Genomic DNA, 13,264 nt, shown 5'->3' with positions numbered 1-13,264 from the left:
AGCCCTGCACCTTGTTGCCTTGCTTTTGGTTATGCCGATTGTGGGGCAAGCGGTGGCGAGGCAGGAACTCGAGTCCCCTGCTCCTGGGTTAATCTGTTGTGCTATTGCTGCAGGTCCGGAAGCGAGGCAAAGCGTGTCGGGCTGGACTGCGGGAAAATGATCTCCTGTTAACCATCAACGGGAAATCCTGCAACGGAATATCACACAGAGATGCCATGAATATGATTGACTCTTCCAACGGAACCTTGCACATCTGGGTTAAGAGGTACAGGATAAAAGGACCCGCAAGTATTGGACAAACTTGAGAGTTTAGAAAGTAATGTTAATCTAAGGAAGATCTTCAAAATGGTGAAGGATTTGGATGGGGGAGACAGAGATAAATCCCTTTATTTCGCGGGGCAATTTGGAAGAAGCTCGGGGTCTGGTCTTTGGCAGCACACTCTGTCCCTGCGGCTGGGGGTGAAGATCGGGCCCTCATTGTCCCCACCCCCAGCCAGAAACTCCCAGCAGCTTCCCCCCCCCCCCCCCCCAACTCCGGCAAAGAAAACCTCCATGGCGGCTGGGGAACTGGTTTGTTTTCCTACAGCATAATTTATTCATAAATTTTTTGAACAACAGCATTTCAACTTGAAAAGTGACGAGATTTACAAAAAATTCAACACATCCCCAAAGTTATAAGGGAACTGAAAACAAGAAAATGCTGAAAATCTGGATGAACTGTCATCTAGACTCAAAACGTTATCTCTCTCTCCGTGAATGCTGCCTGACCCGCTGTGATTTCCAGCATTTTTTGTTTTCGGTACAGATTCCAGTATCTGCAGTAAATTGCTCCTTGTCAGGCTGGACGATGGGATGGGGGAATGCGGATGTGAGATTACAATCAGGTGGGGATCTTGGTGAATGTAGGAGCACAGTCGAGAGGCCGAATGGTGTCGGCGTGCTCCTAAAATACGAACAGACAGTGCTGGAGAAACTCAACAGCATTTGTGGACAAGAGAGAAAGAGAGTCCGATGTAATACTCAGAGATAGTAGGAATTGCCGATGCTGGAGTCTGAGATAACAAGGTGTAGAGCTGGATGAACACAGCAGGCCAGGCAGCATCAGAGGAGCAGGAAAGCTGACGTTTCGGGTCTGGACCCTTCAGATTTTTTCTGAAGAAGGGTCCAGACCCGAAACGTCAGCTTTCCCGCTCCTCTAATGCTGCTTGGCCTGCTGTATTCATCCAGCTCTACACCTTGTATATCCGACGTAATACTCCTTCAGAATCCTCTGAGTTCTGCAAGTTCAAACTCAGGAACAAAAACAAAGTTGCTGGAAAAGCTCAGCAGGTCTGGCAGCATCTGTGAAGGAGAAAACAGAGTTAATGTTTCGGGTCCGGTGACCCTTCCTCAGAACTCAGCAAGTTCTGCTGAAGGGGCACTGGAAACATTCTCTCTCTCACTCTCTGTCCACAGATGCTGCCAGACCTGCTGAGTTTCTCCAACACTGTCTGGGCAAGTTGCAGATTTCTGCTTTTATTTTATTTTGCTGACAACATGTTCCACTCCAGCCGATTGTAAGACTTGGTGTTTACAACATACATTGTCATGCCGGGTATATACTGAGGGCCCAGGGAGTGAATGTGCCCCAAAGTGTGTTAGATTCCTGTGGGACCAGCTCCATATTAAGGTCATTGTTGCAGTTGCCGTGTCTCTGATGCCAGTAACTTGAATCCCTTTCTAGAGTTCCCAGCAACGGCTTGCAGCCGGAGTCCAGCCTCCAGGTCACCTCCCCCTGCCCCTGGAGCCAAGAATCTTCAAAAGCCGGTGTCCGAGCCCCGGAGCCCCGCACTCCGAGCCACAAACCCGAGAACCGGGGTCAGCGCCGGAGCTACACGTCGCCGGTGGAAAGCGAGGCTTATTACGGCGAGACCGACAGCGACGCGGATTACTCGGCGGGGGAGAAACAGCGGAGGCAGAGGCGGAAATGTCCCGGCGCCGCCCCCCGCTCCAATCACAGCAACCCGCTGGCCAGCTCGGCCGATGAGACCTCGGAGCTCAGCGAGTACGACAGCGCCCCCGAACCCCCCCCAGGAGCCAGCTCCGGACGCCTGGATCCCAGAGGTGGCCAGCTCCCCCCGCATCCTCAGGCCAGCTTCCCCCGCAGCAGCAGCAGCAGCAGGCAGGTCATGTTCCAGCCCAGGAGAATGGAAGCCAAGGTCAACATTTGGCAGCCCAAGCTGGAGGGGGCAGCACGCCCCGAGCCTGGCACTGTGACTGAGGCCAAGGTCAGTGCCAGGCAGAACCCTGGCACCAGCTGCCCCATCATCATCTGGCCGACCCAAGCCAGCACCGAGGACACCACCAACCGACAGGGGATCCTGGGCACTTCGGAGGCTGACAGTGGGTTCCAGGAGGTACCTGCCCACACTGTGTCCCCAGAACAGAAGCTGCTCCCCACTCCAAGCCAGCCCAGCCTGAGAGACACACAACTGGTCCCCATGGTGGGGCCTGTGAGCAATCCAGTGGCTGAAATTCTGACCACTACTTACAAAGAGAAGGCCAAACAAGCCAGTAAGTTTCAAACCCTCCAATTCAAGCTGAAATTTTTTTTTATTAAAGCTGAGTCTCTTGTTCTGCTCCTCTAACTTCCTTTGATGGGTTCTATGTGCTGCTATTTAGGGGACCATGAGATCATGGGGATTTAAAGGATGTGAGTTCACCTCTCAGAAAAGCCTGCTTACCAGCCATGATTTATGACATGGTAGTCTGAAGAATCTCATTGTCAGATCTGACAAGACTTTAAAGGCAGTTGTTTAAATGCAGCAACTGTGATGACTGCACAGGCAGTTGACTCGCTTGGGGCATGTTATCTTTTAAAGCTGTCAGAATAAAGCAAAGCTAATTACTAAACTTTGAGAAGGGGACATGTGCGAGCCACTGTTCAGATTTTGAAATAAACTAAGATAATGTGATGAAGTTTGCACAAGGCTTCCCAGTGAGATGTGCAGGAAACAAGCGGGAGAGTTGGAGAGGCAGGTTTGGTTTTGAGATGTACGGAGGGAGGTTGTGAGGTGGAGAGCTGTGGGGAAGGCATTTGTGGAGAGTACCACAAGTGAAGGCCCCTCGAATGTTTGAAGGGAATGTCAGAGTCAGCTGGACAAAGGGCACAAGTTGGGGACTAGGGCTGAAGAAAGTGGCAGCTTGAGTTAGACAAAGCTGTGTAGAGACAGGTAAAGCAGAGGTTTTGTTTAACCTTTGTGAACTGCTGACGGCAATATTCTATTTAAATGTTCAGTATTTAAAATTAAACGTGCCATAAATGCCATATTGGTTACCGTTATATTTTGCAGCCAGTGTTTCTATCTGTCCCAGCAGAGGTCAGTCTGCAGATGTGAATAGTTTTCAGCTTTGGACATTGTTGGCTATACTCTAGAAACAATGGTTTCTTGCTTGTCTCTGACTTGTTACAGATAGGAAGAGAATTTCAGTCATTGACCTCTTTGTCACGGACCTAGCCATATCTTGCCTGTTGTGTCAATCACCACACGGTTTATTTTTAAATAAGGTGTTTAAGTAAATCTTTTGAAGGCTGGGGTGAACAAACAGATGTCATAACCCATCACAATGCTGTTTGCTATGTAGATGGGTAAAAATAATCAAACTGACAGAAGTTGTTCTATCCATCTCATTGTCCGCTCAGTGAAGGGATGTAAAAGGCATTAGAGAGTGATTGAGAGTAGGAGAGTTTTGGTCACATTCCAGCTTTTGAGGCTCCAGTCTCTGTATGGAACTGAAAGACACTTCTTTACAGCCAAAGGATTTGCAGAATGCAGAGATTTCAAACACAGGAATCAGAAAGGAATGCCTACAAACATCTCAGTTATTCAGGTATTTGAATCAATGTACATATATATATATTAAAAATGGTTATTGTCCAATAGAAATTCTGTAATGATTCAATGTCCATTGAACTAGAGTTTATGCAACTGAAATTAATGCCACATCTCTCAATCCAGGATAAAATTCGAATTTCAGCACAATGTAATCTAGCTTAATGTTTCACATCAGAAATGTTAAACATTCAATTTATTGTTGCAGAAAATTGACTGCAGATGTAGAAACCTATGAGTTTTGTAAATTGTTTTGTAATCATTTAAAATCATAGGCAGGTTGTTTAAATATGGTTAAACAGGCTGCATGTATTTGCATTTCAGATCAATTATGTAGGAAACATATTAAAACACTGCATTAACACTACAAATATTCACTGTGTGGGGATAGTAATCCTTCATCCAATACAGCTAATATGGAAGTAGGTGCGCTTGTTACAAGGTAGTTAATTTTATCTGTAAAATGTAGAACAGGTTTTATATTGTAAATTCCTTTGGTGCAACTTGCTCAGCGAGAATACAAAAAAGCCATCTGGTTTTGTTTCAATTTTCCAGACATGTCCCAAATGCAGATTACAGGAGTTAACAATACTTGCAATGAGTGGGTCATCCAACCTATCGAGCAGTGGTGAAAGGCAGAAATTGCCTGCATTTTCTGTGGATAGTAAGATTATAATAACAACCCTAATGTTGTTAGAAATAAGTCTTTGATTCACTATAGTCAGGTCAAACTAAATCTTCTATGTCAGCATTTTATTTTGGTGGCGGAAGAGAACAGGTATCCATCAAAGATAAAATTTCAAATAGCCTCTGTCTAAACATTGCAACAGTGCTGGTGAATTAGAAAGAAAGTCTCTAGCATCAGTTTCTGGTTCACTTGTTGTTCCTTGTGGCTTTTTAATATCAACATTTTAGGAGGACCAAACTTGGGATTGCTAACAAATTGAAATAAGAAAATCATTCAATTGACAACAGAAGATTAATAGGATTAAGACTTCCTTTATTTTCCATGTCACTTCAGCAGACCTTATAAAAAATGTGAAGCTGCATGAACTGTACAGAAAGGTTTTGGTAACTTTGTACAGCGCCACATATCAATTATTAGTTAACACAAATATAATCCCCAGATACGGCAGCACCTAATTAAACAATACATTTTACAATTCACTGAGACTGCAATGTTCTCCTTTCTCATAGAAAAAAATCAGTGAAAAGATATGTGTTACACTTTAAAGCATCAATTTCAAAATTTCATCAGTGAAAAGCTGGGTTACTGATGAATGATTTTATTTTGATCAGTTGAGAAGATTAATTACCTTTTAAATTAAAAGCAACTAATATCTTCTTCATGTCTATTATAATTTTGTATGATTCAATTTAAATCTAGCATAGTTTGTGAAAATTTATATAAATATGCCGTCAGGTTGTCAGCTAGGAGTTCTGTGGCGAATAATTACCACCTGACTCCATAAAGCCTGTTCAGCATTTACAAGGCACAAATCAGGTGTGAGATAGAATATTCCCCATTTGCCTGGTTAAAGCAGCTCCAACAACATTCAAGAAGCTGACACCATTTACAACAAAGTAGCTTGCTTGATCCACACCCCATCCAACATGTTTAAAATTCACTCCATTCACCACCGCCACACAGTGGTAAACAGTCTGTACTATCTGCCAAGTGCACTGCAGTAACTCACCAAGGCTCCTTTGACAGCACCTTCCAAATCAGCAATCCCCCATCATTCAGAAGGACAAGGGCCGCAGATACACGGGAACACCATCACCAGCAAGTTCCCTTCCAGCTACACACAATCTTGAGTTGGAATCGTATTGCTGTTCTGTCACAATCTAGGCCATAACCCTAGAACTCCTTTCCCAATAGCATTGCAAAAGGACCTAGACCACTTGAATTGGCATCATTCAATAAGGTGCCTCACCAAGGGTAACTACGGATGGGCAACAAATGCTAGCCTTGCCAGCAACCTCTATATCTAAGAATGAATACAAAGAAAAACCAGTCAATTTCTCACTGCATTTCACCCAACACGTCACGATTAAACGAAGTTTTTGTGACAAGGATTAGAAATAATTGGTTCTAAAAGTAATTCATCGACATTTTAAGTCAAGTACTATTTATTTTAAAATTCACTATAAATTTCTTAAGCCATATTTCTGAGGCAAACTTGTCCTGAGGTAATTCCATCCTCCATTCAATTGTGCCTCAGAAGTACCTCTACTGAAAGAAATGTCAAATTGCAGCCAATGAAGTTTGCATGAGAAGGATTCATTTTAAATGGGGACATTGGAGTTATATATGCAGAAATTCACATGCAATCCATGCAGAAGAAAGATTTTGAATATAATGCATATGTTTACAGATGTTCTGATCCAGCAGCTTTCCGTCAGACTCCAGTTGCAACACTTCTAAGTGTCAGAGGGGCAACATAAAAGTAAAGGGCGTATTTCACAATGAATTCCTCAGACAGAAATAAACATGCAGTTTCAGTTGGCCAGTATGTCATCTGCAAGAAGTAAATGTGTTTCTTTACATCACTTTACCAATGCAGGACTCTTTTGAGAGTTAGGCTGGGAAAAACACTGGATTTGATCCTTTTGTTTGTTCATGTGATGTGGACATTGTTGGCTGGGCTAGCATTTATTGAACATCCCTAGTCACCCTGGAGAACGATGGTGAGCTGCCTTCTTGGATCACTGCTGTTCTTGGGGTGTAGCTGTCCTTTCCTCACCTTAGCTCCTAAATCTCATTAGAGAGATCACATCATCAAGTAACATCCTGGCTACTTTCCTTGCTTTGTAACTAGGAGAGATGAGGGTTATATCTCTGTTACTTTTTTGTGTAATTCACTCCAGTCACTTCAGCTAATGTAGTGGAAATACAACAGATCAAATGAGGGATTGGCTTGGTCTGTCTCACCTACGTCACACAATGTATTTCCTCAACAAGTATCAGTAGGGCTGTTCTCTTTGGGGAAGGGAGGGCTCAGAGCAAAATTGATCGAGGTGTTCAGAATCATGATGGGTCTGGACAAAGTTCACAGGGAAAACCTGTTCCTATTGGTGGAAGGGTCGTGAACCAACATGTCAAGATGGAAAAGTGAGTAAGATCTGGAACGTACTCCCTGAAAGCGTGTTGGAGACTGATTTGATGATGTCTTTCAAAGGGTTAACTGGATAATCAACAAAAGAAAGAGAATTGCAGAGCTATGGGGAAAAGGCAAGGGAATGGACATCTGAACCACTTTTATAGAGGGCCATCACAGATATAGCAGACTGAATGTGTTGCAACCATTCTATGATTCTGTTTCAAGACAAATGATGTCACTTAGTCATTCACAATGTGTAAAGGGGGCTATGCTTTCTCTTACAATCCTCAGATTACGGTCATTCAGTTTTTCCCAAATGACTGCATGGTGATTTGGAGAGAAGTCTAGAAATTGGCTCAGTCAATTGAGAGACATGCATATTTTGTACCAGAACTTTAAATAACTTTTCTTTTGTGCTGAATGCAGGATTAAGGTTCAGACTGATGGAGAATAAGATTCCTCCTTCGTGTGCAGTGCTGATTATTGAGCATTTCTGGCTTGGCTAAGATGAAAGTTGGTGTTAATGATAGACAACACCAGCTCCTGCAGTATGAAACCAGCTTCAGAAGAGTACTGTCATTAAATTTATCAAGTTTATAAAATCATGAGGCGCATAGATAAAGTGAACGGTGTCCTTTCCCTAGGGTAGGGGTTTCAAGACTAGGGGGCATATTTTTAGATTGAGAGGAGAAAGATTTAAAAATGACATGAGGGACAATTTTTTTTTACACAAAGAGTGGTGTGCGTGTGAAATGAACTTCCAGAGGAAGTGGTGGATGCGGGTACAATTGCAACATTTAAAAGACATTTAGATAAGTACATGAGTAAAAAAATGTTTGGTGAAGAAATGGGCCAGGAGCAAGCAGGTAGAACTAGTTTATTTTGAGATTATGATTGGCATTGACTGGTTGGACCAAAGAGTCTGTTTCCATGCTGTATGACTCTATGACTTTTTAAGTGTCAAATCTCTAGCCATCAGGACATCTCAAAACACTTTGCAGACATTTTTTGATGTATAGTCAGTGTTATACTGTAGGAAAACACTGTTAATTTGTGCACAGTAAGCTCCCACAAGGAATAATAATGACCAGATCTTCCATATTCATGATGTTGATTAATGCATAAATGCTCATCAGGACACTAGGGAGAACCATCGAGCTCTTCTTTGAATTAGTCTCATGTGATCATTTGTATCCATCTTAGAGAGCAGATAGCTCCTCAGTTTGACATTTCATCTGAAAGACAGAATATCTGACAGTGCAGTGCTTCCTCATTTCTCCACTGTAGTCTCAGCTTAGGAATTCTGTTCTCAAGTCTCAAATAGAACTTGAACCTAGAACCTTCAGACTCCGAGATCAGATTGTCAGCTCTGAATTCCATACCAGGAATAGCACTATGTGACAGTACTAAAAGAGTCTTGATTTTTTAATGAGCTTTGCACAGTTTCCCTCTTGTGTTAATTCTCCAAAGGCCAAAGCTTGTTTCAACCCTCTGTGTTCCTTTCATCACAATTTTGGAAAGAGCCTGTCTCCCACAAGTGGATGACAGCGTTAGTTTGCAGCTCCCTATTGCTTGAGTGTTTAAAATACATTTAATTCATTCACCCATTTCTGAGCAGATGAGTTCCATAGTGTTTCTGTCGTTCTCAAAATAACCTGTGAGCCACAAAACAATTTTTTTTCTGATTGCAAAACATTAACATTGTCTTTGGGATTTGCAGTTGTTTTGAACAATGCAGAATAAGGAAAATTCATGCTGGTAGTTAGGGATTTCTTTGTTTATCTTTCAGTCTACAACACCTAATTCTCTTGTGTTTAAAATAAGGCTGTACCTTCAGAAGGTGTGCCCATTCCTGTTTTATTTGAACAAGTAATAATTTGTGACAGTCTTTTCTGTTTGGACTTCACAGAGCTTCATCGCAGTGAGAGTATGCAGGAGAAGCAAGTGAAGGAAGCCAGGACAAAATGCAAGACCATCGCATCGCTCCTCACCTCCGCACCCAATCCCCACTCAAAGGGAGTGCTTATGTTTAAGAAACGCCGTCAAAGAGCAAAAAAATACACCCTGGTTAGTTATGGAAGTGTAGATGAGGAAAAGCAGAATATCGACGAGGATGGTGAATTGCTGCCGACTAGTGAGTCTGAGTTTGATGAAGAGGCATTTTCTGATGCAAAAAGCTTAACGAATCAGTCAACGGGATCAGATTGGGATGGTTCTTACCTGGACATGGAAAAGTCCAAATCTGAGTCCCAGGGTTTAATTGAAACCAAGGGGAAGGGTGTGATGCTATTTGAACACCAGAGACAACGAGCAGGGGAATATATAGTGGAGGAGTCTCCTATTCAGAGGCAACACAGTCTCCAAATGAAACCAAGGCCAGAGGCTGAAGTGAGGAACTACAATTTGATGAACGGAGAGAGTACCTGGCCCAGCAATTCAGATGTATGCCATGGAACACCTGCCTCTGATTCTTTAAAAAGCTATGCAGAAACAAACCTTTCTGCAGCAGTGCATGCACAGCCCACATTACAGGCGATGAGACCGAGTGAACAGCATCATACTCAGCACTTTATACCAGGTACCTCCTTTGTATCCAGTGTAACAAATAGGACTGCGAGGCCGTTCACGCCAGGGTTTCAGCAAAGCCGAGCAGCACCAACATATTCTGTCTCTGCCCCAGTTCTACTCAGGAAAAGTACAGCTCATGTGATGTCTTGGGATCAAGATACTGGGCAAAACAAACTTACAATGCCTTTCACACCACCATCAGAGGTAGTCCCTTCGCCAACTGTGAATCCTAAAAGCCAACCAGTGACAGCAAAGGAAACTGGAGCCCTGAAAAGAACGGGCCTTCTTTATTCACCAGGACCCATGATGATGACATCACCACCACCACCAGCAGTGACATCACCACCAGCAGCGGTGACGCCACCACCACCGGCTGTGATGTCACCACCACCGGCTGTGATGTCGCCACTACCTACTAAGATGTCACCACCGTCTATGACATCTCCACCTCCAGCCGTGATGTCACCACCCCCTGTGATGTCACCATCCCATACTGTGATGTCACCGCCCCTTGTGACATCACCACATCTTGCCGTGATGTCGCCACCCCTTATGGCATCACCGTCTCATGCTGTGGTGTCACCACCCCTCGTGACATCACCACCTCCTGCCGTAATGTCACCACTCATCATGATGTCACCACCTCCCACCATGGTGTCACCACCACCGACAGCAGTACCATCTTCACTGCCTGTAACAAATCCTTATTCACCACCCCAGGCTGCAGTCACCAGCACTGCCAAATTCCGTCTATCTTCAGCATTGTCCCCACAGAAACAGACTGAGCCCACTGCTGCTATTAATGCAAACCTCCAAGCTCCCTCCATTGGTAGCACCTCATCGACAGCGTGGTCAACCAATCCGCAATCAGAGAATCTGGCTACGAGAGAGCAAAGGATTGCAATCCCGGCCTCTAAAACAGGCATCTTGCAAGAAGCTCGCAGGAGAAGCACAAGGAAGCCAATGTTTACAAAGACCGAACAGGTAAAAGCTTCACCAAATCCTGAACTTCTTTCCTTGGTACAAAACCTGGATGAAAAGAAACCAGATCATTCAGGGGCTGGATTTGAGTCAGGCCCTGAAGAAGACTTCTTGAGTCTTGGTGCTGAAGCATCAAATTTTATGCAGTCCCAGGTGCATAGACAAAAGGTCCCCCCTCCTGTCGCACCAAAACCTTCCTTAAAATCCCAGTTAATAGACAATGGTTCTCCACTTGTGAATGGAAATACTAAGTCAGGTTCACTCCAATTGAAAGGAAAGGGGGCTGAACTCTTCGCTAAGAGACAAAGCCGTATGGATAAGTTTATTGTGGAATCGGTGCGTAATTATACTTCACAGGCAAGAGGACCATCTCCCACCCCTTCACTTCCCTCTACATGGAAATATTCTCCTAATATCCGAGCTCCACCTCCTATTGGTTACAACCCTATGCATTCCCCATCATATCCACCAGCAGCTAGCAGATCACATGGAGCAACATCAGCCAACAAGCCTGAGAGAAAGTGGAAACCAGCAGGGAACCAAAAGGTAGGAATACAAGCCATTGATTTCATGAGACATCAGCCATATCAATTAAACCCAGCCATGTTCAGCTTTGATGAATCCAACTTGGGGACACAGAGCTTACCAAGAAATACTCCATTGAGACAAACTGGTCAGCAATCCTTCATCTCGACAAAACATGTTCCTGTGAAGACAACGAGAGCCTGTGAGATTCGTCGTTTCTCAACACCGTTGCCTACTGTTACTCCCACTGTTATTGCCCCAAGATCAGCCACAACTCTTGCTGAGCCAGTGTGGATGTCCACCCCTCCTTCCCCACCACCAGCACCAGTCAAAATATCCAGCTTCAATATACCCGCTCCTCAAACCTCCAAACTAAACAGAAAGGCACCGGAAGGAAGCCAGGAAGTAAACTCTGAAACTTCAGTGCTTAATTTGTCACCTAATGAAGATGTTCAAATGCAAAAGAAAACAACACATCATGCCCCCAGGCCGAGGTTCTCAGCTGTAAGAGGAGGAATGAGTTCTCACACATGGAGACCTGGATCATTCTAATAATGAAATATGTTTACAGTCATCATGATTCTTAGTGACAGCTGAAAGACTCTCACGTCAAGAGGACTTGCATCTCAAAATGGAAGAAATCACTTGTATTTATGTAGCACTATTCATGACCCAGGCTGTTACAAAGTGCCTTTTCGCCAATGAAATTCTTTTCGAATTATAGTCACTGTTGCAGCAGAGGAGACACTGCAACCAATTTGCACACAGTTAACTCCCACAAACAGCAGTGAAATAAGTGCCAGATCATCTGTTTTCGATGTTGGTTGAGGGACACATCTTGGCCAGAACACCACCTCTGCTTCTCTGCTCTTTGAATAGTACCATGTGACATTTTACATCCTCTCGAGGGGATTTGTTTTATTGCCTCATCTGAAAGACAGTGCCTCTGCTCTGCTTGGATTCACTTCTCAACTCAAGACGCAAGTTTGTGTCAAAAATGCAACTCGCTGACCCCAAGGAAGTGCTACAGTACATTTGAGTACTTTAACTCATCAACATAAAGCCATGCAAAGAGTTTAATGATGTGCTGCTGAGTCAAGGAGAAAAATGGCTTGTAATTTGTTAATTGTTTTTGGATAACATGGAGCATCATGTTTTTAAAGAGTTTTTAAAGACATCAGAGTGAATTACTATTACACTGAGGTCCCCAGTGCTTTGTAATTATTTACTAGATCTTTCTATAGATTTCCGATCAATAAACCATGACCATCCAAAGTTGAACAGAAATGAATAACACAAGGCAGTGACGTCACCCTGAGTACAATAATTTATTCATGGAACACATCTCCCTGCTTTACCGTTGGCAAGTAGTCTACCTAACACCTCAGCGTTGCTATCTCTTCGAATGATCCTCTTTAAAAACATCTACCGTCCCTATTCTATCATGTGACATGATTGAATATGTTTTAAATGTTAAAACTGCCAAAGTAACGCAAAAGAACATGAAGACTCTTGGAGGAATCCTTGAATTTGAATTGTCTATGACAGTTGCCACAAGTATCAGCTCACATTCAAATGTTCCAATCTATCCGTCATAAACTATCACAGTAATAATTCTCATCATCTAGCAATAGCTTTGGATCATTCTTGTCATGCAGTGTGCTATAGTTGTGACAATGATTTGGTGAAAAAATATCAGATGAGAATTTCCTGGAGACTCCTGGGAATAAAATATTGATAGAAGTGTGTAACTGGAGATGCTGGGATGCTGGACAGATGTATCTATAAGGCACAAACCTACATTATTCCAAATACTAACTCAACTTATTGTCCATTTAGGCTCCTGTTTCCAAGGTTTAATATTTCACTTCAGCAGCCAAAGTAAGAAAAAATGACTGCATTGACAATGTCTTGCCATCTCCAAACATTCAGCATTGAACTTGTACTTATTAATTGTGCTTATAATGTTTAGTACCAACTGCTGCAATATTTTAACACTCGCACGGGATGCCCGATGCAGGCAACTTTTGATGCTGTTTAATTGGAGCAAAGACTCCCATTGGACTCTCAAGTCATCTGACCAGATATAACACCTAGCTGGTTGACAGTGCAGCACAACTCATCAATTCCACCATGTCAAGCAACAGGAGCCACTTCATCGTGTGAAACGTTTTGAGGCATTTCAGTGGGGTAAATGCTAGATTCATACAAGTG

General features: G+C 43.4%; 1 protein-coding gene across 1 annotated transcript in view; it reads left to right on the top strand.

Annotated features, from left to right (window-relative positions):
- Positions 1 to 11,608, top strand: part of LOC109930125 (synaptopodin 2-like protein) — a 30,763-nt gene extending 19,155 nt beyond the window's left edge. Inside the window, exons 2-5 of the mRNA XM_048616391.1 lie at positions 114 to 265; positions 1,724 to 2,553; positions 8,886 to 10,008; positions 10,123 to 11,608. Of these exons, the coding sequence (XP_048472348.1) occupies positions 114 to 265; positions 1,724 to 2,553; positions 8,886 to 10,008; positions 10,123 to 11,602 (3,585 nt within the window). The 3' untranslated portion in view covers positions 11,603 to 11,608. The remainder of the gene's footprint in view (positions 1 to 113; positions 266 to 1,723; positions 2,554 to 8,885; positions 10,009 to 10,122) is intronic.
- Positions 11,609 to 13,264: the final 1,656 nt, after the last annotated feature.

This window comes from Rhincodon typus, chromosome 34 (assembly GCF_021869965.1).
Source record: "Rhincodon typus isolate 14 chromosome 34, sRhiTyp1.1, whole genome shotgun sequence".
NCBI classification, from domain to species: Eukaryota; Metazoa; Chordata; class Chondrichthyes; order Orectolobiformes; family Rhincodontidae; genus Rhincodon; species Rhincodon typus.
Note: the sequence above shows the minus strand (reverse complement) of the source record. Positions and strands in the feature narration are given on the sequence as shown.